Source organism: Peromyscus californicus, unplaced genomic scaffold, assembly GCF_007827085.1.
Source record: "Peromyscus californicus insignis strain IS unplaced genomic scaffold, ASM782708v3 Scaffold_3__1_contigs__length_106647218, whole genome shotgun sequence".
Lineage (NCBI taxonomy): Eukaryota > Metazoa > Chordata > Mammalia > Rodentia > Cricetidae > Peromyscus > Peromyscus californicus.
In genome coordinates, this window is record NW_026294551.1 from 6,271,662 (window position 1) to 6,298,863 (window position 27,202).

The 27,202-nt window shown below is 46.5% G+C and overlaps 1 protein-coding gene and 1 non-coding gene across 13 annotated transcripts in view; both read left to right on the plus strand.

Moving 5' to 3' along the window:
- Positions 1–9,761: 9,761 nt before the first annotated feature.
- Positions 9,762–27,202, plus strand: part of Fbf1 (Fas binding factor 1) — a 31,862-nt gene continuing 14,421 nt past the window's right edge. For 2 of the 12 annotated variants that reach the window (XM_052757404.1, XM_052757409.1), the window contains exons 1-13: positions 9,763–10,387; positions 13,919–13,946; positions 15,512–15,553; positions 17,597–17,687; positions 19,267–19,315; positions 20,147–20,197; positions 21,266–21,404; positions 22,916–22,993; positions 23,681–23,788; positions 24,047–24,182; positions 24,313–24,446; positions 25,082–25,181; positions 26,220–26,687. In XM_052757404.1, coding sequence (XP_052613364.1) covers positions 10,349–10,387; positions 13,919–13,946; positions 15,512–15,553; positions 17,597–17,687; positions 19,267–19,315; positions 20,147–20,197; positions 21,266–21,404; positions 22,916–22,993; positions 23,681–23,788; positions 24,047–24,182; positions 24,313–24,446; positions 25,082–25,181; positions 26,220–26,687 — 1,463 coding nt within the window. In that variant the 5' untranslated portion in view covers positions 9,763–10,348. Of the gene's footprint in view, positions 10,388–12,955; positions 13,039–13,918; positions 13,947–15,511; positions 15,554–17,596; positions 17,688–19,266; positions 19,316–20,146; positions 20,198–21,265; positions 21,405–22,915; positions 22,994–23,680; positions 23,789–24,046; positions 24,183–24,312; positions 24,447–25,081; positions 25,182–26,219; positions 26,688–27,202 lie in introns of all 12 variants that reach the window. The other 10 variants (XM_052757407.1, XM_052757408.1, XM_052757406.1 and 7 more) reach the window with 10 other exon arrangements.
- On the plus strand, positions 14,483–14,610 carry LOC128123562 (small Cajal body-specific RNA 4). Its single transcript, XR_008222737.1, has one exon. It is a non-coding gene; the product is annotated as a small Cajal body-specific RNA 4 (non-coding RNA).

Below are 27,202 nucleotides of genomic sequence, written 5' to 3' on the forward strand. Positions count from 1 at the left end.
TTGAACTCTTGATCCTGATGTATGCCACCATGTCTGGCTAATAAGGACTCTGTTCATAAAATCACAGTAGAGAAAACATTTTAACCTGTTAACTCTCATGGCATTTGCATCATGAAAAAATTGAGAACATTATACTATTGAGAACACAGTATAATGGAGTGGAAAAAATGTCCCAGGGGAGTTGATAACGTTAGATTTGTTGACACAAGCCTTAACCTTTCTGCTGGAACAACTGATAATTGCTTAAGATTGAAGATTAGCAGCCGGGCGGTGGTGGCGCACGCCTTTAATCCCAGCACTCGGGAGGCAGAGCCAGGCGGATCTCTGTGAGTTCGAGGCCAGCCTGGTCTCCAAAGCGAATTCCAGGAAAGGCGCAAAGCTACACAGAGAAACCCTGTCTTGAAAAACCAAAAAAAAAAAAAAAAAAAAAAAAAAAGATTGAAGATTAGCACTATATCACTTCATTTGGGTTTCTATTGGCATTAGTTCATATTCTGGAAAATAAATAAATTTAAATGACTGAATCGTGGCTGTTCAATGTAGACTTATTTCTAAAAAGTGAAAGTGTGGTGGCAAAGTCAGAGGCAAGTGGCTCTCCATGAGTTCAAGGACAGCCTGGTTGATATAACGAGTTCCAGGTTGCTAGAGCTGCCGTGACTCGGTACTAGAGTTTTTAATGCGTCGGGTGTCACCACATGTGTTCAGTTGATGCGTCGGGTGTTTTGCCTACATGTGTGTCTGTGCACCACCTGTGTTCAGTTGCCCTGGAGGCCAGAAGAGAATGATGAATCCCTAGGAACGGAAGTTACAGAGATTTGTTAGTCCTCCCTATGAGCAACGCCAGTTCCCAGGGATCCGAAGCCCTCTTCTGGCCTCTGAGGACACCAGACATACGTGGTACACATACATACATGCAGGTAAAACACCCATACACATAAAAGAAAAACAAACCTTTAAAAAGAAAGGAAGGGGGCGGGAAAAAAAGAAGATAAAAAGAAAGGAAGAAGCAGAAAAGATTACTATTGCTCAGCTCTTTCCACTTCAGAATACCCTGCCCAGGAATGGGCCTACCCACAATTAACACTACATCTCCCACATCTATTGACAGTCCCTTGCATGCATATCCAGAGACCAGTCTTCCAGATTGTGGTGGACCAGCCACCACACTTATTTACCCCAGGAACTCTTGAGGATTGAGGGATAAGAGACTTAGAAATAGAGGGAGAGAGAAAACACAAGGTAGACTCGGGTGGGCCTCTATCTTTATCCAAACAGGTCCAGAACTTTATTCCAAAGATCTATTTATAACAATGCCAAGGGATGGAAGAAAAGACCTCCCCCTTATTAGTTAGACCCTTACAAAGTCCTGGTATCCAGGCCGGTGGTCCAATCAACCTCCCATGCAGAGTGGGCTCCAACACCAGATGATTATAGATTCTATCAAGCTGACCACGCTAGCCATGTGTCCTTTGGTTTCTACCTGGAGAAGCCCTGGGTTTGTCCTTAGGTGCTTTGCTTATTGCTATGTTATGTCCAAAGGCTAGAACCTGTTGCCTCCTGAACCCTAAAACTTGTGTGTTAATCTTACTTCCTGGTTTAACTTCACGGTACAGCTTTTAGCTGCCATCTCGAACTTTACAAACTCATCATCTTGCATTCTCTGGAGTCAAAAGTTTAAACATTTGCTGCCCAGAGTTGCTCTTCCTTTTCTGAATTTTTTCAAGTCTGTCTTCCTAGGAAGTGACTTAGGTATGGGTGACAGTCACTATGGTTGGCTGGTGATCTGGATCAGCAGCTTCTTCAGTGACAGGTTCCTGAGAGGAAGGACCAAGAGACCAGAAAATATAGATAGGAAATTGTAAGGTCAGGAGGTTTTACCTGAGCTATATCTTAGACCAGTATCAGGCTGGAGAAATGGCTCCATGGTTAAGAGCACTGGCTGCTCTTCCAGAGGACCCAGGTTCAATTCCCAGCACCTCCATGGCAGCCCACATCTGTGTGTAGCTCCAGGATTCAATACCTTCACACAGACATACATGCAGGCAAAACACCAATGCACATAGAAATAAATAAATTTTATATATATATATATATATATATATATATATATATATATATACATATACACACACACACACAGTGTATCTTATATACAGTTTGTAGGAGGAAAATGGGCCAGAGTCAGCAGGGAGCAACCACACGATGGGATGCCAGCAGGAAGTTAAGCAAGCTGTGTTGCACAGAGAGAACCCAGGTTATCTCAAGTGCACCATGCACCAAGCACAGTCTTGGGACTGATAACGCCAGTTTTTTCAAGGGAGAAAAGTCAGGTGCCCACAAACTGAAACAATCCTTCAAGGCCCTGGTCCAGCCCTAGACCAGACCTTGCCAAGTCCTCTAGCGATCCTTTGTCCTTTAATCAGGGACTGAAAAGCCTTGCGTCAGCCTGCCTTCCTACAGGTCGGTCTTTGTTTTATTTTATTATTATTTTTTCTTTTTTTTGAGAGAACCAACTGCAGGAAGTTGTCCTCTGTCCTCCACACATGCTGTGGTGTGTGGGTGCTACACACACGTGAGTAAATGTAAAATTAAAGAATATATATGAGATTTTGCTTTTATCTGTCTATCCTTGTGAATTTTTCTTAATTTTTATTTTGTATTTTATGTATATGAGTGTTTTGCCAGTGTGTATGTCTGTACCACATGTAGTGGCGGACCCCTGGAACCATGTGGGTCCTCTAGAAGAACAGTTGGTGCTCTTAAAACTGCCGAGCCATCTCTCCAGCCCCAACTTACTGAAGATTTTGTCTGTTTACTTTGTTATTTTCAAGGCAGGGTTTCTCTGTGTAGCCCTGGCTGTCCTGGAACTCACTCTGTAGACCAGGCTGGCCTCAGAGATCTGCCTACCTCTGCACCTGAGTGCTGGGATTAAAGATGTGTGCTATCATCACTTGGGAGCTTACTGAATTTTTAAAAAACTCCTGTGGTCTATAATGGTAAAAGTACTACAAACCCTGTTTTTAGTTTTTTAAACTAGTTTTTTATAAACTAGTTTTTAATGGCTGCAAATTCCTAGATTCTAGTGTGGTTTGGTTTAGTTTTGCTTTAACCATTTAAATTTTGTTTGTCAGGCAGTGGTATACACTTTTAATCCCAGCACTTGGGAGGCAGAGGTAGGTGGATCTCTGAGTTCAAGGCCAGCCTAGTTTACAGAGCAAGTTCCAGGACACAGAGAAACCTGTCTTGAAAAACTAATCAATCAATAAATAAATTTGGGTTAATGTAGCTGAAGTTTTCCTGTGTCCCACCCAGTCTGCAGCCACTCAGACCTAAGTAAACACACAGAGACTTATATTAATTAAAACTGCTCAGCCATTAGCTCAGGCTAACTACTGACTAGCTATTACACTTAAACTCAGCCCATTTCTGTTAATCTATATGTTGCCACGTGTTCCATGGCTTTACCTGTGTGCCATTACATGCTGAATGGCTGGCTGGCATCTCCCAACTCAGCCTTCCTCTTCCCAGAATTCTCCTTGTCTGCTTATCCTGCCTATACTTCCTGCCTGGTTACTGGCCAACCATCATTTAATTTTCAACCAATCATAGCAACACACATTCACAGCGTACAGAATGACATTCCACAGTACTTTCCCCGCCCTTTTTTTTTCCAGAGCTGAGGACCGAACCCAGGGCCTTGCACTTGCTAGGCAAGTGCTCTACCACTGAGCTAAATCCCCAACCCCGCACTTCCCCTTTTATGTCTAATCAAAAGGGAAGATTTTAACTTTAACATAGTAAAATTACATATAATAGAACAATTATCAAGCAAGAATTACACTTACAATATATAGTCTATTTGTATTTGGCAAAACTAAAGAAAATATTCTATTTATCCTATATTTGTGAGTCTAAGGTTTCATATCTAACTTATCTTTTATCATAACTAAGGAAAATTATAGCTATCTAGTCTTCAACTACATCAAAGACCTCAGAAGGATACAATATTACCTCAATAAACAGGAAATGCATTGTAAGCAACTTCCAAAATTCTGGAAATGACAGAGACAGCTGCCTGTCTGGACAGTCACCCAGAGTTCTGTAATGTTGGGGCATCCATCTTCAACCCATAGGTCTAGAGTCTCTCAGTAACTTCTCTCTGTGTCCTGTAGAATGTCTGACTGTTTCTTTTGCAAAGTAGGAACCTGAAGGACCATTTTACCTTGCAAAGTCCAGTGGTCACCTTCCTATGGGTCCTGAATGTCCAGTTGATACAACATTTTGTCAAGCAGTCCAGGCAAGAACAGTTTCTTGCCCAAATGGCTATTTTTTGCCAAGAAGAAGATAAACTCCATATGGAGTGTCTTCAATTCCCATCTTTCTCTTTGAAATAAATCTATGCTGCCAGGAGCAGATGTGTCTCACTGTCTAAAAAGTCTAAGTTTTTAAAAACATTTTAAATGCCATATTCTGTAGGTCTTTGAAGTGTTTGAAGATTACCTACCTAATTGAAATATATCTATGTATACCTAGAAAATTTAACTAACATGACTATAAGTTTGATAATCATAGAAGACTAATTATTAGTCTGTATTTCTTTTTTTTTTTTTTTTTTTTAAAGATTTATTTATTTATTATGTATACAGTATTCTGTCTGCACGTATCTCTGCAGGCCAGAAGAGGGCACCAGATCTCATTACAGATGGTTGTGAGCCACCATGTGGTTGCTGGGAATTGAACTCAGGACCTCTGGAAGAGCAGTCAGTGCTCTTAACCTCTGAGCCATCTCTCCAGCCCTAGTCTGTATTTCTTAATTATCCATTACAATTTAAATGAGCTGCACAGACATAATACCTTAAACAAGAGTAGAAGTATATATATAGTATAAAAAAATTAACTTTAAATTTGTATCAATAAACTAAAATCTATGCCAATGTAAAACATTGTAAACAAGTTGCTCTTTAAAAGTAGGTTCAACAATCCACCCTTTTATCCTATCATCTATATCCTATATTTCCATATCATATCCCCCTTTCTTCTTTTCGAAAGATATTGATTATAACTAATAACAATTTGTAACCAATTACCTAAACAAAGACAAATATCCATAATCTATTTTTTGGGAATGTGGGTGTAGTTTTCTAGGCTACTTCCTGCTGATAGAGGGCACTGGTAATCTTATGGGGACACAAAAAAAATTTTAGGATTATGGTCAAGTCCTGACTGGAGTAGTCTGTGACACTGTATTCTCTGAACCAGTTGCCTTGTAGTTTATTTTGGATGTTGGAAGATCTGGGCCATGGTGTCATCGGAGACCTTTCAGGGGGTCTTGGCTGGTCAAACCTGATGTATCTTAATCTTGAACAAATCCATAGCCTCTTGCTTCCTGTGGAAACAAAAGCAGAGCCTCCTTTCCAAAGCAACGTATCTTTAGATCCAAATTTTGAAGTCAAGATACCTTTAAAAGATATATATTGGCTTAATTTAGCAGCCTCTACAATCAAATCTCTTTCTGCAGTTAAAAATACCAAAGACAACACAATCCAGATTCTCTGTGTAATATCCATCTTAATGTGGCTTATTTTTTATACTACCTTTACTGTCTCTTTAAAGACTTATTTTATAAAACTATTTCTTTATATAACTGTCTATATTCATTTTCTTCTCTCTTCCAAGCCTACATATATTTTTACGCACACTGTAAACCATTTAAAGTCTTGTTCCATCTGAATCTGCCTTATTGTGAATCTGTTGCTTTAAACTGCAGCATTGCTAGGACTGAAATGGCAGCTTTGGCTGCTGGCTCCACCCACCTCAGCTTCCCAACATGGCAGAACTACGTTTACCACAAGCTCTGGGGGAACCAGACTCACCGCTGACTATGGGAAGCAGTGGATCTCTGCTTCCATCCAGCGGTGTGTAGCCCAGAAACCTCATTTTTTTTTTTTTCCTGTACTAGCAAAAGCTAAATCTATCACAACGCAGTGCACTGTGCGGCTTGGAGATACCACTCTACCGCGGTGGAAATCTGCCAGGCTACACTCAAGCCCACAGGCCACTGGGAACCCGCCATACTGTAGCTCATGGCTAGCCTGAGAGATACAATTAGGAAGCTGGTTTTAGCTCCGTTTTAGAATCTTTTTATTTTTTTTTAAGCTTTCTCAGGTTTTAGGTCCCACATTTTGGCGCCATTTGTAGCTGAAAGTTTTCCTGTGTCCCCCCTGGCCTGCGGTCAGGACAAATCTCTCTCACCTGCCAGTATTTTTATTAGACAAAAGGGAAATGTGGTGATGTTTTATTTGTGCTGAAATGTGGTGATGTTTTATTTGTGCTTTGATAAATAAAGTCATTCAGCACACACCCTAATCCAATCACTTAGCAGGCAGGGTCTCTGTGTGTTCAAGGCCATACTAGGGAACAGCCAAGTGTGGTGACACATGCCTTTAATCCCAGTACCAACTATAGAGACCTGGAGGTCTGTACAGACAGACAGTGACAAGGAAGTGAGGTAGCTGGGCTAAGAGCCAATAACAGGGCAGAAAAGCAAGGCATACAAAGGTGTGGGTAGACAGGAAGTAGCTCACATTTGGAAGCTGTAGAGTTGGTGAGGTAAGGTTGGCTGGTGGCCCTTCCTATTTCCCTGATCTTTGTAATGCTTTCACCCCTATATTTGGCTCCATGTTTTTTATATAATAAGACCATTTAGAAATTCGTCTACAGGTTAACTTCATTAGAAGCTTCTTTTTGCAATAGATGGCAATACCGAGACAGCGCTATGGAAGTGCTCAGTCCTAAATGGGACACACACACACTCTAAGGCTAGGGATCTTTGTCAAAGTGGTAGAAGTAGTGGGGATTGCTGCAAACAGTGCTTTCCAACCATGATGGGAGGTCGCACAGATGAACTCACTGTGGCTATTACTGCTCTCACAAGAGCAAGCCAGCCAAGCTTTCAACATGGACGTAGAGAGGCTCAAAAGGCCCACCCCTGGCTGAGAAGCTTTTGGCATTTGATGGCCGATGGGAGAGGGAGCGCCGGTTTTATTCCAGAATTCTTCCCCTGATTCCTGGAGCCAGTGCTCCAGTGTCCTGCACTTACTGGAGGCACTAGTGAATGCAGTGGTTTTAGGAAAGAGCACATGAAGCTGGGAGGGAACAGGTGGGGAGGGGATATAGGAGGAGTTGGGGGATGTAGAGTGGAGGGTGAATTTGATCTAAACATAAACATAAAACTCAAAATTAAGCCAAGTGGTGGTGGCCTTTAATCCCAGCACTTCGGAGGCAGAGGCAAGCAGATCTTTGAGTTTGAGGCTAGCTTGATCTACAAATTGAGTTCCAGGACAGTCAGGGCTGTTCAGAGAAACCCTTCCTCCAAAAACAAAACAAACAAAAAAAATTACCCACTACTTTTTCAGAGAAACCAAGTTTACATTATTTTTAGATTTATTTTTATTATTTTATGTGTGTGAGTATTTTGCCCTGGATGTTCATCTGTACACCACATTCCTTGGTGCCTAAGGAGGTGGCGAGCCTCCATGTGTCTTGGGAATCAGTCTTTCAAACTTAACCACTGAGCCAACTCTCCATCCAAAGGACCCAAATTTAGTCCCCAGTGTCCACGTCAGGCTTCCCACAACTGCTGTAACTCCAGGGCAGTAGAAACTTTCTTCTGACCTCCATGAGTGCACTCACTTGCCGTCTCCCTTCAACGTACACAGGAACACATGTGGTTGTGTGTGTGTGTGTGTGTGTACACTTGGCTCACAGGGAGGTGTGGCCTTGGAGTAGGTGTGGCCTTGTTGGAGGAAGTGTGTCACTGGGGAGGCAGGCTTTGAGGTTTTAAAAGCTCATGTCTGGGCAGTGTGACAGTTTTTCCTTCTACTGCCTGTGGATCAAAATGTAGTACTCTCAGCTCCTTCTCCAGCACCATGTCTGCTTGCATGTCCCACCATGATGATAATGGACTAAACTGCAGAAACTGTAAGCCAGCCCCAATTAAATGTTTTCCTTTATAAAAGTTGCCATGGTCATGGTGTCTCTTCACAGCAATGGAAATTCCAACTAAGACAAAACATAATTTTAAAATATTAAGGGGCTGGAGAGATGACTCAGTGGTTAAGAGCACTGACTGCTCTTCCAGAGGTCCTGAGTTCAATTCCCAGCAACCACATGGTGGCTCTCAACCACCTGAATGAGATCTGGTACCCTCTTATGGACTGCAGGGACACATGTAGGCAGAACACTGTATACATAATAAACAAATAAATATTAAAAAAAAGTAATGAGAAACAATAAATATTAAGAGGAATTCTGAATCTATTTTGCTACAGTATGATTGGCTTTAATAGTGTTTTTTTTTAAGACAGTACACATTATCTTCCATATAATGGCCACTTATACCCTGTAGAGATGGCTCAGTGATTAAGAGGGCATACTGCTTGTAGCAGTTTGAAGGAACATGGCCCCCAAAGGGAGTGGCACTGTTAGGAGGTGTGGCCTTGTTGGAGTAGGTGTGGTCTTGTTGAAGGAAGTGTGTCACTGTGGATTTAAGGTCTCATATATGCTCAAGCCACACCAGTGATACAGGACACTTCCTGTTGCCTGCAAGTCAAGATGTAGGACACTTGGCTACTTCTCCAGCACCATGTCCACCTGCAAACCACCATGTTGCATGATGACAATAGACTAACAGAAAATGTGAGGCATACCAATTAAATGTTTTTCCTTTATAAGAGTTGCTGTGGTCATCGTGTCTCTTCATAGCCATAGAAACCCAAACTAAGATACTGCTCATGCACAGGACTCGAGTTGGGTTCCCAGCACCCATTTCCGAAGCTCACAACTGCCTGTCACTCCAGCTCCTAGGAATGTGATGCCCACCTCTGACTCCTCTGAGCATTGCACTCACGCAAAAACCCACACATACAAACAATAATTAAAATTATCTTTTAAAAGACTGCCTGCTACTGGTTGATAAATATTCCATTTTCAGTTGCTATGGGTTTATCTAAACGACTTGTATCCTTTAGCTCCTGACAATAACCTTTAGCCTGTATTACTACCTAGCCCTGTAGAAATAGGGATAGGAGGTTTTTCTCAGGACCACAGCTTGCAAATTACGGTTGGATACTGATGGCCTGCGAACACTTTAATAAAATCTTATATTTAAATCTGTAATGAGATAGGCATGATAGTGCAGACCTTTAATCCTACCTCTTGAGAGGCAGAAGCATGGGGATCTCTATGAATTCGAGGCCAACCTGGTTTACATAGTGAGTTCCAGGACAGATAGTGCTATATAGTGAGACTCTGTCTTTTTAAAAATCTGTAATAAGTACACCCAGGAAAATATGTTAATCGTAGTTCTGAGACGCTATTATGTAACTGGCCTCAAATTTGTTCTACAGCCAGTTTTGACCTTGGTCCAGTCTAGGCTTTACAAATGCTGTGATTCCGGGCTTGGCAAGTCCACTGTGTGTCTTTGTTGATGGTTTTGGGTTTTCTGATAGCGCAACTTTGACCTTATCTATGACCAAGAAGGTTACTGTCATCAATCAGCCCTCATAGCGAGAGGAACCGGGCTTGCTATCCCTGCTCCTCACCGGAGTGGCGCCGTGGAGACAGCTCCTAGCAACTCAAGGAGCATCCAACTGACGCCCTGCCTGGAGAAGCGCCCCACCGCGGAGCACGCTGGGAAATGTAGTTCTTCCTGATACCTCTTGTGGTTCGACCCGCAAGTGAGCGGGGCGCGGACTACAGTTCCTAGAATGCTTCACGCCGCCTTCTATTTGAGGCCGGAGGCGGCGAGGTGGGAATGTCGCTGGCGCAGAGGTGGTAGGCCTGGCGGAAAGGGGCGGACTGAGTGGAGTCGGAATCCGGGACTGTGGTTGGGCTGGGTTTCCGTGGCCGTGTTTCTGAAAGGACGACTCGTAACAGGGTCCTCAGGGACTAGGAGAAGCACGGGATGGGCGCGCGGGGGATGGAACATTGAGGGGCACCACGCCTGGCCTGGCGCGACACTCCCGGAACCGCTGTGGCTGAGGGGCGGGCTTGCGGCTTTTCAAATGTCTTCATGGAGTTGGTTGACTCGGTGTGAAGACTCGACGTTATTCTAGGACCCTTCGGCCCTTACAAGCCGCTTCTAGAAAATGCCCCACCACCTGGGAAGCTGCGACGGGATGCTTAGGAGATAGCAGAAATTCCTTGATGTGATATGAGCCAGAATGCGTTTGGACTTGTAGGTCGCTAAAGTTGCCATTGCACGGGGGAGACACAAGCATTCCCCAGTGTCATCAACCCCAGACACACTTTGCATTTTACTAAGAGGCTAGACACACCGGGAAAACAGATGAGCGCCACAGCCGCCTTTCTTCCTAGGCACGTGAAGGTGGGTTTGGGTGAAGTGGAAAAGGGAGGAAATGCTAGAAAAATGTTTCCAGGGTGAAATGTTTGTCATCTGAAAGGAGAAACCAGAGCTCACTCTCACGCTTTCTGCTGGATGCTGCCTACGAATGGTCGGCAGAGTTTCTTGGTAAAACGGGCCAAGATGTGGTACCATTCCCACATGGTTCTTTGTGACTTCAGCATCCTCTTCCAGGGTAAAGGATGTGGACTGCCTTTTCCAAGTACTCTCCAAGCCAAGGAAAACCCAATAAGTAGATAGGGAATTCTCATATTCTCTCTTTCTCATGTATTCTCTCATATATTCTCTCTCTCCTCTCTCTCTCTCTCTCTCTCTCTCTCTCTCTCTCTCTCTCTCTCTCTCTCACACACACACACACACACACACACACACACACACACACACACACACTGTTTCTTGAGACAGGAGCTCACCCTAGCCCAAGAACTCACTGTATGGTCAAAGCTGGCCCCTAACTCAAGCAATCCTGCTTAGGCCCCGAAGGCTGGGATTACAAGCATGAGGCACTATGTCTTTTTCTTCTTTTTTTTAAAAGTTATTTTTATTTTATGTGTAGGGGTGTTTTGTCTGCATGTCTGTCTGTGTGCCACATGCATGAAGTGCTCTGGGAGGTTAGAAGAGGACATCAGATCCATTTATCCCTCCTCCCCTCCATGGGAGTTACAGAGGTTGTAAGCCACCCGTGGGCAATGGAAATCCAACCCAGCTCCTCTGGAAGAGCAGCAAGTGCTCCTGATGGCTGAGGCTTCTCTTCAGCTCCCCCAGCCAGCTCGCTCTTTCACTCTTTCTTTTTTTTTTTTTTAAAGATTTATTTATTTATTATGTATACAGCATATATGACTGCAGACCAGAAGAGGGCACCAGATCTCATTACAGATGGTTGTGAGCCACCATGTGGTTGCTGGGAATTGAACTCAGGACCTCTGGAAGAGCAGTCAGTGCTCTTAACCTCTGAGCCATCTCTCCAGCCCCACTCTTTCTTTTTTTGAGACAGGGTTTCTCTGTAACAGCCCTGGCTGTCCTGTAGCCCAGGCTGGTCTTGAACTCACAGAGATCCGCCTGCCTCTGCCTCCAGAGTGCTAGGATTAAAGGCGTGCGCCACCACTGCCCAGTTGATTTTTCTTTCTTATTTTTCTTTCTTGACTAAGTCTTGTTACATAGCTCTTCCTGTTGCAGCCTCCCAAGTTTTAGAATTAAAGCTAAATATGTGTTACCATACCCAGCTCTGGAATTCTTTCTTTTTTTTTTTTTTAATTGCACTTATTTGGTGGGTGGGTGGAACATAGTTGTACATGGAGGTAAAAGGAAAACTTTCAGGACTCAGTTTCCCCTCCACATGTGTTCTGAGGATCCAACTCACGTAGTAAGGCATTGTAAACAGAGGCAGAGTTTTTCTGTCTTGACCGCTCAGTCTTTAAACACACAAAAGCTTATATTAACTACAAAATGCTCGGCCAATAGGTCAGGCTTATTATTAACTAGGTCTTACTTTTAAATTAACCCATTTCTATTAATTTATGTATTGTCGCGTGGCCCATGGCTTTACCAGTCCTCTGGCATCTTGCTTCTTGGGCAGCTTGCTGGAGTCTCTCTTGACCCCACCCTTCTTCATCCCAGTCCTCAGTTTGATTGTCCTGTCTAACTTTATCCTGCCTTGTTATAGGCCAAACAGCTTTGTTATTAACCGATGGGAGTAATACATATTCCCAGCATACAGAAGGATCATCCCACAGCAAGGCATGGTGGCAAAAAGCATCATTATTCACTGACCTATTCCTGGCTGTTCTGGATCTTCCTCTGTAGACCAGACTGGCCTCAAACTCACAAGAGATTCGCCTGCCTCTGTCCCTGAGCACTGAGATAGAAGGTGTGTGCCACCACCGCCTGGCTAGGTTTTGACCTCTTATAGGATTCTTAACAACCTTAGGGTCAAGCACTGGTAAATGCTGTTTTTTTGTTTGTTTTTTATTTATTTATTTGTTTATTTATTGTTTTGGGTTTTTGTTTGTTTCTGAGACTTACATAGCCCAGGCTGGCCTTGAATTTTCTGTGTAGCTGAGGATGACCTTGAGCTCCTAATTTTTCCACCTTCCTTTCCCAAGTTCTGGTATTTCAGGATTATGTTACCATGTCCAGCTAAACTACATATTTTTTTTAATTTTATTTTTAATTATGTGAATGTGTGTGTAAGTATATATGGGTACAGGTGCCATGGAGACCAGAGGCTTGGATCCCCCTGGAGCTGGAGTTATAGAAGTTTGTGAGCTACCCAACACAGGTGCTGGGAACCCAACTCAGGTCTTCTGCAAGAACAGTGTGTGCTCTTAGCTCCTGAGCCATCTCTCCAGCTCTGGGAGGTTAGAAGAGGGCATCAGATCCATTTATCCCTCCTCCCCTCCATGGGAGTTACAGAGGTTGTAAGCCACCCGTGGGCAATGGAAATCCAACCCAGCTCCTCTGGAAGAGCAGCAAGTGCTCCTGATGGCTGAGGCTTCATCACTTTTAAACAGCTACTTTAATTTTCTCTACTAGGGAAGATGAACTTGCTCAGCAAGAATGCACATGACTGGACAGTACTGTGAAAGGAGCTGCAGAAAGCCCCAAAGCCCAAGATGGTAGGCAGAGTACAGCGTAAGACATGTGGAAATATAAACAAATCCCCACCCCATCCCTGCACCATGAACATTTTGACTGCATAGAATATTCCAGAAGTTTTGTGGCAAGGACTGGGAGATGGTCTCCATAGCAAAGTCACATTAGAAAAACCTTAAGCATTCAGTTGGGCTTTTAATCCCAGCACTTGGAAATAGAGGCAGAGGCAGGTAGATCTCTGTGAATTCTAGGTAAGCCTGTTTGACATAGCAAACTCTAGGCCCGTCAGGACTGCACAGTGAGACCCTTCCCAGGCCCTGCAAAAAAACTAACTAATCAGTGAGCAAAGTTTCCCGTGAGCCTCTGTTTTTGTTGTTGTTGTTCTTTGGTTTGGTTTTGTTGAGGCAAGGGTCCCACTGCTGCTCTGGCTGGCCTACAGTTGCTATATGAAAGACCAGGCTGGCCTGGAATTCAGAGATCCACCAGCCTCTGTTCCCTGAGTGCTGGGATTGAAGGTGAGCCATGCCAGTCTATCTCTTGAGCCTCTGAGTCCTTTGCATTTCCTGTTGGAAGCATTTTAAACACCCATCAGACACACAGAACAGAAGAAAACGTTCTGGTTATTGATTTCACCTGCCGGGTGGCTTTTGCATGTGGTATCTGTAAGTTCAAGGAGAGGTGTCCATCCATACCCTGGCTTTGCTGGCTAGCAAGGACTGTGTCTGGTCTCTGAGTAAATCCATTCTCTGAAACTGGAGGAAAACAGCTTCACCTGTAATGCCTGATGCTCCTTCCCTGGGGGTCAGGAGAAAGGCAGAGCGTTCTTCTTGCCCAGTTCCAGCACATACTCACTGCTGCATTTTGTTGATGTGATGATGTGATCTTTTTTCCCCTCCATTTTAGGCACTGAAAACCAAGAAAGGATTGAAAGGTGAGTGGAGACATGGAACATCACCCTTAGTACATGTTTTTTTTTTTTTTTTTTGTTTTTTTTTTTTTTTTTTTTTTTTTTGCTTTCAAGACAGGGTTTCTCTGTGTAGCCCTAGCTATTCTGAAACTCCCTCTGTAGACCAGGCTGTCTTGGAACACACAGAGATCTGCTTGCCTCTGCCAGAGTTCTGGGATTAAAGGGATATGCCTTTACCCCCCCCCCAAAAAAAAGCCAGTGAGGAGGCCCAGCAGGTAAAGGTCTCACCACAAGTCTGATAACCTGAATCCCAAGGATCTAAATGGTGGAAGGAGAGAACTGACTCCTGCAAGTTTTCTTCTGACCTCCACACAAATGTCAGGACACACATTTCTGTTCCAACTTGAAAAAGAAAAAGAAAAAAGCCAGGTATGTCAGTGCACCATTTTAATCCTGGCACTGGGAAGGCGGAGGCAAGCTGATCTCTGTGAGTTCAAAGCCAGCTGATCTATGTAGTTCCAGAGATCTATGTAGTAGAGAGAGACCCTATCTCATAAAAACCTAGAAGATCAAGAAGGCTGTCCGATGAAGCAGGACTTTGCTGATACCCTCCTCCCAGAAAAAGAGGTGGGGAGGACAGAGCCCTTAGTGGAGAAGACCACAGGGTGGACTCTACTACCCAACATTTAAAAGCAAACAGGTAAATAAAGAAATGAGGCTGTAGAAAAAATGTTTCTCATTGAGCTCCAAATTTGGGGACATGTGGTTGAAGGTAAGGGTGGTAGAGGCGAAGAAAGCGGGATAGGAGAATTCATTCACACATGCTCACCTAGGTGTCCCCACTGTGCCTCCAGCTCTAGGGGCTGTCAGATGCGGGTACAGAGACCCAAGAGGCTTTCATGGGTGTGGATGCTTTCCCGAAGACCATACCGGCCTCTTAGAGGCTGGAAGACTGATTGCTGCCTTGTGTGGGTTTTTTTTTTGTTTGTTTGTTTGTTTTTCGAGACAGGGTTTCTCTGTGTAGTCCTGACTGTCCTGGATCTCACTCTGTAGTCCAGGCTGGCCTCGAACTCACAGACATCAGCCTGGCTCTGCCTCCCAAGTGCTGGGATTAAAGGTGTGTGCGACTGCCGCCCCGATGGCCTTGCATGTTTTGGGTGAGGTGGGTAGAAACTTTTCACTGAAAAATCGTCATCATCATTCTTCGGGAAGGTTCTTTTAAACTTCTACCTGAGGTTTCACCAAGGCACTGTGGCTTGTTGCCATTAGAAATCATCTCGTGGCCAGGGAACATCGATGTCAGCCTGAAGTCTGGGATCAGAGAACTCAGAACACAGATGTCTGAGTTCTTTTTTTTTGTTTTGTTTTTTTGTTTTTTCGAGACAGGGTTTCTCTGTGTAGTTTTGGTGCCTTTCCTGGAACTTGCTTTGTAGACCAGGCTGGCCTCGAACTCACAAAGATCCGCCTGCCTCTGCCTCCCGAGTGCTGAGATTAAAGGCGTGCGCCACCACCGCCTGGCAGAAGTCTGAGTTCTTTATAAATGTCATTCTTCTTGCCTCCTGAAGTCCTGATGGCCCATTTGTTTTCAGGTTCCATTGATGATGTCCTTGGTGACCTCCTGGGAGATGACAGTAAGTACTCCTTCCCTGGGCAGGGCATAGGAGACTGGCAAGAGGGCTCAGCCAGTGAGGGTGTAAGCCTGACCACTGGAGTCCCACCCCCAGGACCCACATGGGGAAGGAGAGAACCAACTCCCACAAACTGCTGTGGTGCTTGCTGGACCCTATGGTAACCTGTCAAGTGGTTTCCCACAGCAGCCATACGTTTTACATTTCTACCAGCAGCACCAGCAGCATTGAAGGGGCTCCTCCCCACCAATGCTTATTTCCCAGCTTTGGTTTTTCATTTGATTTGTATTTTCTTGCTTATTTGTTTGTTGAGCTGGGGATTGAACCCAGGGCCTGATTCATGCTAGGCAGCCACTGCACCACTGAGCAGTATCCCCAGTCAGTTTATTACTTTTTATTTGTGACGAGGTCTCATCTCACTGTGATGCTCAGGCTGGCCTTGAACTCACTGAGTAGCTCAGGGAACCACTAACTTTCCATTCTGCTTCCAGACCAGCTGTGCTCACAAGCCTGTGCTACCAGGCCCAGCTCTCCCCACCATGGTCATGGCCGTGCTGTGGGTGGCTAGGATGTATGTTTCCCAAATGCTGTGGAGTGTCTTCTCATAAGTGTGCTTATGACTTTTTTTTTTTTTTTTTTTTTTTTTAAAGACAGGGTTTCTGGTTTTTTTTTTTTTTTTTTGGTTTTTTTGAGACAGGGTTTCTCTGTGTAGCTTTGCGCCTTTTCCTGGAACTCACTTGGTAGCCCAGGCTGGCCTCGAACTCACAGAGATCCGCCTGGCTCTGCCTCCTGAGTGCTGGGATTAAAGGCGTGCGCCACCACCGCCCGGCTAAGACAGGGTTTCTTTGTGTAGCTTTGGAGCCTGTCCTGGAACTCACTGGCTGGCCTCGAACTCACAGAGATCCACCTGCCTCTGCCTCCCAAGTGCTGGGATTAAAGGTATCATCTTTGGCAAGATGTCCGTTCAGAGCTTTGCTCATTTGTGGTCAAAGCCCTTGGCTTTTGATTGTGGAGCTGTAAGAGTCCTCAGATACGCTATTATTTTGTTTTTTTCCTACATTTTTTATAATGCTGGGAGTGGAACCCAGGGTCCTACAGTGCCTTTTACTGAGCTACTTCTCGCAGCCCAAGTTCCTTATATAGTCTTTCTTTAAAAAAATCTCTTAGGGGGCTGGAGAGATGGCTCAGTGGTTAAGAGCACTGGCTGCTTGTCCAGAGGTCCTGAGTTCAATTCCCAGCAACCACATGGAAGCTCACAACCATCTGTAATGACATCTGGTGCCCTCTTCTGGCCTACAGACAAAACACTGTATGCATAATAAATAAATCTTAAAGAAAATATCTCTTAGGTTTATTTTCTTACTTTTTGTTTTTGGAGGGTGTTGTATACTTGTGTAATAACACACGTGTGGAGATCAGGGGACAATTCCTAGTCTGTAGGTTCCAGGAATTGAACATAGGTCATCAGACTCAGTGTCAAGCACCTTTACCTGCTGAGCCATCTTGCTGGATATTTATTTGTTTATTTATTTATATTTGAGATGAGTCTCACTGTATGGCCCAGGCTGGCCTCAAACTTGAGGAAATCCCCTCTCTTAGACTCCCTCATGCTAACATTATAACCATGGGCCGCCATGCCCAGCTAGGCCTTATTATTTGTGTCCATGTTGCTGCACTGAGGGACAGGGCTTAGGGGATGTGCAGAGCTCACCAGGAGTGTCGAGGCTTCTGTTTCCAGGGAGAACCCATGTATTTCACCTACAGTTAGGACTATGGAAAGCCATTGTGTCTCTCTGTCTTTTCATGTGGCACAGATGGGGTGGGTTAAACTGTCCATTTGGCACTCCTGGCATCTAAGATTGACTCCCTACTTGGAAATGTACCCACTCCACTCATGTTTCTCAGGAATGGCATCAGGGCATGCTGTGATGCCAACAAGCCACACTTTCTGTGGGAAGGTGCAGGAAGCAGCTAAGTGTAGGAATCACCTTCCTCTTCGTTGTGGCTGAAGAGCGTGGTGTGTCTTTCTTGTTTTCCTTGTTCCAGCAGCACTGCTTGAGAAGCCTTTTGAGCCAGCCTCACATGCCAAAGACACAGCAAGCATACCTCAGTGGCCCCCTTCAAAGGCTAAAGCAAGGTAGGCCCTGTTGGCACGTCTCTCTCCAGCCCCCTCCCTCCACTGCACTCCATCTTGGCCAGTGCAGTTAATGTTGGGAGATTCTACTTTTCCCCTCAGCTCTGATTATTGATGGAATCTGAGAGGGGGGAAAGGAACCAGGAACCCAGCCCCGGGAGTCTGAAGGCCTCCATCTGTTACTTGGGTCCCCCTGGACCTATCTCTCTGCCCAGGTTTTCTTATTCCCAAAATGAGAGGTTGGCTCAGGTCAACCTCTTGAGAAGGAGCACTCCACCTTTCACCTTCTTTCCATCTAGGTGGGGTGGGGCATGCATGCCTTTAATCCCAGTTGACACAGATGGATCTCTGTGAGTTTGAGGCTGGTCAGGCCTACATGGAAGTTCCAGGCTAATCAGGGCTACTTGGTGAGATCCTGTCTTAAAAGAAGAGAGAAACCAAAAAAACAATTATTATTCTCTCTTGTTTTAAACATTTTTTTTGTTTATGTTATTTGGGTTTTTGTTGTCTTTTTTTTTTCTTTTATTTATTTTTGTTTGTTTGTTTTAAGACAGGGTCTTGCTATGTAATCACGGCTGGTTTGGTACTAATCATGTAGCCCATAGTGGTACTGATCATTGAGCCCATAGGCCTCAAACTTGGAGCAATCCTTCTGCCTCAGCCTCTCAAATACTGGGATTACAGACATGTACCACTGTGCCCAGCTTTAACTATAACGTGTGTGTGTGTGTGTGTGTGTGTGTGTGTGTGTGTGTGTGTGTGTGTGTGCCCTCCACCTTATCTTTTGAGACCGGCTCTCTCATTGTGTCCAGCACTCATCAGACTGCTGGGCTGCTTGGCAGGGAGTGCCTAGGATTCTCGGATTTGCATGCCCCTCCCCCATCCTGCACTAAGGTTGCAGACACGCCAGACCTTGCCCAGTCTGTCACATGGGTGCTGGAGACAGGGATGCTTGAAATGCTAGCTGAGCCCTGCTTCGCTGGCTGCACCATTCCCTCGGCCCCAGTGTTTATTTATTATTAACAATTCATATTTAAAGGGCTTCCTGCTTTAAAAAAGTAGAAAAACAATTTAAGGAGAAAATTTCTGTATTATGTGGTCTGTGGATTTTTGTTTTGTTTTGTATTTTGAGATAGGATTTCTCTGTGTAGCCCTACCTGACCTGGAACTGGAACTTGCTCTGTAGACCAGGCTGGCCTTAAACTCACAGAGATCCACTTGCCTCTACCTCCCTAGTGCTGGGATTAAAGGCGTGCGCCACCACACACAGCTGTCTGTGAGATTTTTATTCTGTCTTGGTCCCCTGGAGAAATCGCTCCAAGTTCACTCTGACACTGTAGTCTGCTCCACAACTCTGTGAGACAGGGTCTCATTGTATTCTAAACTGGCCTAAAGTTAGATATGCACCTGAGGTCACCTGAAGTCCTCATCCTTCTGCCTCTGCTTCCAAGTGGTGGGATAACAGGTGTATACTATTACACCTGGCTGGCCTGCCTCCCTCCCCTACTACCTTCCCTTCCCTCCCCTCCTCTCCCCTCCCCTCCCCTTCATACGGGTCATTGCCGACCTTGTCTCTTTGCAGGTTCCTCCAAAAAGACAGTGTTGAAGGGCTGATGGGAGCTGATGCTGAGGTGAGCCTGGTCCATTCCCCAGTCCTTGACCTTTGTGCATGTCCCCCAAACAGTGAGACTGGAGTGGCCTAATAGCTGCTCGCAGATAGGTTCAGCAGTCCCTGCAAAGTTGGCTTGTGTTGTTTTGTGTCATTTTGAGGTAGATTTTCTCTGTGTGGCCCAAGCTGGCTTGTAGCCCCAGCCCTCTGACTCAGCCCAAGACAAGACCCACAAGCACACAACCTGTACTGTTCCCACAGTTTTTGAGACAGGGTCTCACTATGTGGCTTTAGCTGGCCTGGAGCTAACCATGGAGACCAGGCTGGCCTCAAACTAGAACTCAGAAATCTACTTGCCTCTGCCTCCAGGTGCTGGGATTAAAGGGGTGTGCTGCCATGCCCAGCATTGTACTTGATTCTTAGAGTAGAGTAATGCCCATGGACTGCTGAATGGACCCAAACAGCATGGATTTCCTCTTCACCAGAACAATGAGCTAGATGATAGAGCCCTCCCAACTGTAGGAATTGTGTATCGCCTCTTCCCATGAGAAAGTCCAAGCTGTCTGGCTGCGTGATCAGGAAGTAGTCTTCCTGAAGGCTTGTGGTGGAAATGGCTTCTGCAGTTGGGAGAACACACACTGGGAACACTTTCTGGGTCTCCACAAATGGGCAGGTTTGACTTCAAAGAGCTGATCCCTGGAGGTTGGAGAGTAAGAGACCCTCCTGTTTGCACCCCATTAGTAAGCTCCCTGCCCCTGCTGAGCAAAAGCAGTGTGACTGGGGCTGGGGAACCCCCAAGTGCTGCTGGGTCCTGACTAACGTTGGTTTCACTGTGTCTTCACCTGCGGACTAGGTCTCCAGTGTCTCGGATGCAGACCCACAGGTCTTCCTGCAGAACATGAAGGTAGCAAAATAGCTTTGTCCTCTTCAAAGCCGGGGTGGGTGTGGGGCCCCAACAGTCCCAGCCAAGGCTTCCCAGTCCTTGTAACTTCTCCTTTATAACTCTGAGCATCTAGAGCCTGCAAAGTCTGCCACAGGCCTCTAGTGGGAACCCAGAGACTTTCCTAGCTGGGTCCCTGACATCCCCTGCTTCCACCTGGGGAGTAGAGCAGGATTAATGTTTCCTCTAAAGTATGTTCCTCGCCTTTCCTGTGTCTCCTCCAAACCCCCTGTCAAGAGAGCTCCCTTCTCATCAGATGAAGCAGGACATGAATCTTTACTGGACTCTTAAGAGAAATTGTGAACTGTGGATAAGAACATAGGCTCACAGTGACTGGGCAGCTTGGCCTGGGCCTCAGCACCTTTTTCACAACCAGCAGCACTTTTGTCCTGCTCTGCCGTAGTCCCCAGGCCCAGGCGGAGCTCTTGGTTTCAGCCTTGTAGAGCTCTGTGACCATTTTCTTCTTGTCTCCATTTTTCTCCCCAAGGAGTTGCATGTCCCCACTCTCATTCTTTGTGGTGACATGTGTCTCATTGCAGTCTCATGAACCAGTTCCCACCCCTCCCCCACTCTGCTTGCCTTTGCTTCCATTTCCTCAATTTCCTTTGTCCTCTCACAGTTCTGTGCCCAGGTGCCCTCAGCACTCAGCCTTGCTCCCTTCCTCCCCTCCTCCCCCTCCTCCCACAAGCCAGTCAGCTCTGTGTTGCTACAGAAAAGTGTTCAATTGCAAATGACATTTCTTTAGCTCAGTTTTGGAGCTTCGGTGTCCAAGATAAGGTTGGGAGCGGGAATTGGTTTGGCCTCTGGTGAGGCCGTGGCAGCAGGGAAGTGTATTGGTCACATGGTGACCTTTGAGCATAACAAAGAAAAAGGATGGATGTGGCTCTGATGTTCTTTTCAAGAGACTGCCCCCAATGACCAGGGACTCCTGCTTCCTAATACATCACCCTAAGACTCCTCTTAGGGACCTTTGGGGAATCCTAAACATAGCGCCTTCCCAGACATCAGGCTTCGCTCTTCCTGCTGTCCTAGGACCTGGACAGCATGGATGATGATCTCTTTGGTCAGATGAAGTCTCATCCACCCTCTGGCAAAGGAACTGCAAAGGGTTCTGGGAAAGAAGTGCCTAGCAGTCCCAAGCCTGCTGGCACATTAACAGCTAATGAGAAAGGTAAGTGGAGGCTAGCTCTTGTGTCCTATGAGTTTTCTGTACTGTCTTAGTCAGTGTTCTGTCGCTGTGAAGAGACACCATGACCAAGGCAACTCTTATTAAAAAAAGCAAACAACCGTGTACCTGGGGGGTTGCTTACAGTTTCAGAGTTAGTCCATTATTATGGCAGGGAGCATGGAGGCACACATGGTGCTGGCAGAGTAGCTGAGAGCTACATCCTGACGCACAGACGGAGAAAGACAGACACCAAGCCCACCCCCACCCCCACAACCCCCAGACCCCTCTTGCCCCAGTGGCACACTTACTCCACCAAGGCCTCACCTCCTAATCCTTGCAATCCTTGCCAAACAGTTCCACCCCCTGGTGACCAAGCATTCAAATCTATGAGCAAATGGGAGCCATTCTCATTGGACACCACATATGCCTAGGATGAAGAGGCCAAGGAGCCAGTTGTCTGTGTGTTTATGTGGGGAAAAGGTCTGGTCCCTTCTTCTTGTCTTAGTTAAGGTTACCATTGCTGTGATGAAACACCATGGTCAAAAGCAAGTTGGGGAGGAAAGGGTTTATTGGGCTTGCACTTCCATATCACTGTTCATCATTGAAAGAAGTCAGGACAGGAACTCAAACAGGGCAGGAACCTGGAGGCAGGAACTGATGCAGAGGCCGTGGAAGGCTGCTACTTGCTGGTTTACTCCTCATGGCTTGCTCAGCCTGCTTTCTTATAGAACCCAGGGCCATCAGTCTAAGGATGGCATGACTCACAGTGGGCTGGATCCTCCCCATCAATCACTAATTAAGAAAATGCTCTACAGCAGTGGGTCTCAACCTGTGGGTCGTGACCCCTTTGGGGGTTGAACAACCCTTTCACAAGAGGTGCATATCAGATATCCTGAATGTCATATTTACATTATGATTAATAACAGCAACAATAATGTTATGGTTGGGGGGTCACCACAACATGAGGAACTGTTTTAAAGGGTCCAGCATTAGGAAGATTGAGAACCACTGCTCTACAGGCTTGCCTGCAGCCCAGTCTTACAGAGGCATTTTATTAACTGAAGTTCCCTCCTCTCAGATAACTTGTGTCAAGTTGGCCTGAAACTGTCTAGCACACTTCTTGTGCAGCTGCTAAAGGATCATTTTTTACTTAAAAATGGAAAGTTGGGCTAGGGAATATGGCCCAGTGATAGATCACTTGCCTGTGCATGGCATCCTGGGTTCCACCCCACAACACTGCAATAAAAGGAAAAGAAGTTTGATGGCAGCTTGTAAATCTCCCAAGCCTGTCTCGAGTGATTGGTGGTGAGGGGTAGAAGTAGCTTCCAATCATGTCTCCCTTCCAGTGGCCCAGGTGAGAACCAGGGTGTGTGGATTCCTCCATGGCTGTGCCTACAGCCAAGAACCTCAGTTTGTCAGAAGAAAGTGCCCACTGACCCTGGGACTCCAATACAAGGAAAACCTTGGACAGGAAAGGCCCAGTTCCATGACAGCCTTCTCTCTTCTTCCTGTAGGAGATGCCATTCCCACCAAGAAGCCACCTCCCGCTTCCAGCAGCTTTGGGCTACAGTACAGGAAGTTTTCCTTTGAAGGTATCAGAGCCCCATCTCCCCTACCGCACCCCCCCTCTTCTGGAATGCCGCGTGCACACATAATCCTCCCCCTTTCTGGAACGCTTGACTTGAGAGCAGTCTGGATAATGATAATGCCAAGTCTCTGTGTGTGTCAGAGGAATAGAGAGCTGGTCATGATTTAGTCTTCACGAATTCCCAGAGGAACTAACTGTGCTCTATCAGCCAGGATGTTTGAGAAACTTACTTGCAAAGACTTTGAAGCCAGGCTTCAAAATGAAGCTTTTCTAAAATATAAGGAAAAGTTCCCTTTTTCTTTATGAATGGATTCATACCTTACGGACATTTCTAGGAGTCCCAGGGTTCACCCAGCTCCCTACTCCTTTGCTCAAGCCCCTCTGTGTCTACCCTCTCCCATAGACCACCCCACTCTGTAGATACTGAAGAATCCGATTTTGGTTGGTTGGTTGGTTGGGTTTTTTTTGTTTGTTGTTTTTTCAAGACAGGATTTCTCTGTTTAGTCCTTGCTGTCCTGGAACTCACTTTGTAGACCAGGCTGGCCTTGAACTCAGAAATCCACCTGCCTCTGCCTCCTGAGTGCTGGGATTAAAGGAAGAGTCCATTTAACTTCAGCTCCTGGCTTGTTTTTCCGAAGCAAAGGACAGCAGTCTGACCTTTGTCTTTCTTTCTGGCCATGAAACTTCGAAGACCCACTGGCAGGACTTCTCTCTGATAAGGAGGAAGAAACTGCCAAGAAGCCACCCACAGTGGAGAGTAAGCCTGCTTCTAAGAGCCCCAGCATGGCTGCAGGCCAAGGTAGGACAGAGAGGCTTACTCCTGGTCCTGGGGTAGAGTCTTGACAGCTTTCTAGTCCAGAGCCCGAGACCTCAGCGGGGCAGGCCACTGGGTCCCTGTCCAGAACCTGATTATCAGGCTTCAGGAGTAAGGGGGTGAATGTGTGAGCCTGGGGTGGGGTTAGAGTCAGGATCCCTGGACAAACCAGGCAGGTGGAAACAGTTGCCACCTCGCACCCCCTTCAGTCACCAAGCATTGGGCCCTGGTTCTCTTTCTTAGGTCCTTCTGGTCCTCTAACTCCTGGAGACACTCCCATCCGGAAGAAAGAATTGCTGTTTGATGAAGGCGATGACATCATGACCTCCCTGGGTTTTGAAGATAGCCCCAAGGCAGAGAGGAAGAAGACAGAAGACCAGTAAGGATCCTTGTGAAGTGGGGAGTCCCTGGCCAGGCTGCTGCCTAAGGCCCAGGGAAAAACTCAAAGGCTGGGGCAACATGGGAACCCCATGTCATGGCACACTCCTTCCCTACACCCTGTCCCGCAGGGAAGGGCCCCTCCCTGCTCGCTCAAAGCTGGATGAACTGCTGGGTCGAGGCTCAGCTGCCAAGCTCCTTAATCGCCCAGGCCCTGGGGAACACAGAGAGTTCAAGCTAGACAAGAAGCATCAGAAGACAGAGGGTGAGGATGCCCAGAGGGTGGGAAGGGAGGAGGCTGTAGAGCAGCAAGGTAACTGTTCTCTCTCTGTCCCTCCCCTACACCCCGTGTTTTTTGTTTGTTTGTTTTTTGAGATGGGGGGGTCTCTCTATAGTTCCTGGCTGGCCTGGAACTCACTGTGTAGACTAGGCTGGCCATGACCTCACAGGAATCGGCTTGCCTCTGCCTTCCCAAGTGCTAGGATTAAAGGTGTGAGCCCCCATGCCCATTTTTTTCTCTCTTTTGAGACAGAATATTACTCTAGGCTAGCTTCAAATTTGTGATAATCCTGCACCAGCCTCCCAAGTGCTAGGATTGTGTATTGCTGTATTCAGCTCACACCACATCTTTAGCACAGCCTGTAACAAAAGCTTCACTGCGAACACACATTCTGAACACTGTCACTGAGGCAGCTGTCAGGAGATAGTTTACCGTAGGCGGTCTAGCGCTCTCTTCCTTTCTGTAGCTGCTGTTTGATTTATGGCCTCCACTCACTCAGTTGACTTCCCTTGGCCTGGAGATGTAGCCCAGTGGTAGAGCACTTGCCTAGCATCTGCCAGATCCTGTACAAAGCTTGGCTTTCCTTGTTCTCAATCCTGTTCATGCCCTTTAATTTACAGACAAAGAAGACAGCTGGGATGATGAGATCCTCACCTTTGGGGCTTACCAGCCCACTGTGGCCTCTTCTGAGGGCAGACAGTCCCGTCGGCAGTCGGTCAGGTAAGTGGGGCCTCAGGGAGGTCAGCATTGGGGACAGGCCTGTCCCTGTGGCCTTCCCCATCCCACCTGGCAGCCATGAGTCTACGGGTGCTAAAGGAGATGGAAGCCAGGAGTGCCCAGCAGTCCAGGCGGAGCTGGGCAGACTGGCAGCCCCGACGCCTGGACTCCTCAGAAGGAGGAGGAGCTGGGTCTGCTTCTGATCGAAGCCCTGAATGTCATGAAAGGCTGTTATGTCACTTGGTCTCCCAGAGAAACCACAGCCCAAGGAGTAGCACAGCCACCATCCTGAAATAGCAGAGGGCTCCTCCAATGGCTTCCAGGAACCCTGGCACTGGCCATATCCTCATGGCACACTCTGAATTTGCAACAGAAACAGACCAGCAACGAACTTTCTGGCATTTGTTGTTTTTTTCCAAGTATATATTTTTGTTTTAAAAGGATTTATTTTTTTTATTTTATGTGTATGAGTGTTTTGCCTGCATGTGTGTCTGTGCACCATGCACGTACCTGGTGTCTGAGGCGGTCAGAAGATGTCAGATCCCCTGGAACTTAGGTCCTCATGCTTATGTGGCAGCTGACCTGTCTCTCTAGCCCTTTTTGTTGTTATTGTTGAGACAGGCTGGCCTCTAACTCACTATGTAGTTAAATATGACATTGAATTTACCCTCCTGCCTCCATTCTGGGCAGAATGCTGGGACAGCAGGTGTGCATTAGCATCCTGGTTGGCTGTGGTGCCAGGAATGAGCTTAGTATATGCTAGACACAGGGTGTACCAGCTGTGCCATGTCTCCAGCTGCTGTGGGATGTTCACTGTTGTTAATACTATTTGAACACAGGGTCTTTGTAACACAGGCTAGCTTTGAACTTACAGCAGTCCTGCCTCAGCCTCCTGAGTGCTGGGATTACAGGTGTGAGTTCCCATGTCCAGTTTGCTGTGGGCCAGATATGCGTGCGCCCCCTCAACAGCAGAGAGTCAGGCTGATAGTGTCTAATGGGTGGGCTTCCTCCCCGTCCAACACCCTCCTCTCTGTCTTGAAGCAGGTTCTTGGGAGAAGGTGGCTCAGACCTTAAGGGAGAACCCAGCTTCAAACAAAGCCCTCCACCAGCTTCCAGCCCCATCCACCCCAAGAAAGGAGGAGCCGACTGGTTAGGCCTTAAGGATGATGACCTGGACCTGCTGTCTCCCTCTCCTGTTCAAAAGGCTCAACAAGAAGACTCAGCCATCTTGACACCCTCTCTACCCCCTCCTACAAACCAGCACTCAGCCCCAGAGCCACACTCTGTCCCAGCTGGACTGCCCTCAGCAGCAAAGCCAACAGCCAAGGGTGCAAGGCCCTCTACCAAAGCCAGCCAGGCCTCACTGAAAGTCTCTGAGGAGAAGGAAGATGACTGGCTGAGCCATGTCATATCCCAGAAGAAATCCCATGGTCTAGCCAGAGAGGAACATGCTGGGCCCTCTAAGGGCCTGAACTCACTAGGATCATTGGGTCAGACTCCTTCTAGCAGGTATGAGTGTGGGCTACTATGGTTGGTGGAAAGGATTTGGCAAGGTCTGGGGAGCTAACTTGACCCATCTTACCTGTCCCATCCTCTGTTAGAGATACCACTGTGGGCACTGATGCCAACTCAGCTTTGCTTCTCTTCCTTACGGGCGCAACAGAGAGCTGCCCAGATGCAGACAGACAGGCCAGGGGTTGGTAACACTCATGCCCTGACTGCCGTGGGAACAGGTACTGATTGGATTGGGCAAGAGAAAACAAAGATGTTTTGAGGTAGCAGGATCCACTGTCCCTTGTCTCTGAGCAGAGACCCTGTCCACAGCACCAATCAAAGTGGCAAAGAAACCCATTGTGCCAAGTGTTGGTGTTTCTGTCAGCTCCTGTTAAAGGTGGCTAATGCGTGTGTGAGTTGAGCTTCCTGTATCCTCTTGGAAGTGTTTGAGTAAAAACATGGAAGCTGAGAGGGCAGCTCCTGAGAATGGCAGTCCAGTAAGGCTGGGTGGTGAGTGACCCTGTAGGCAG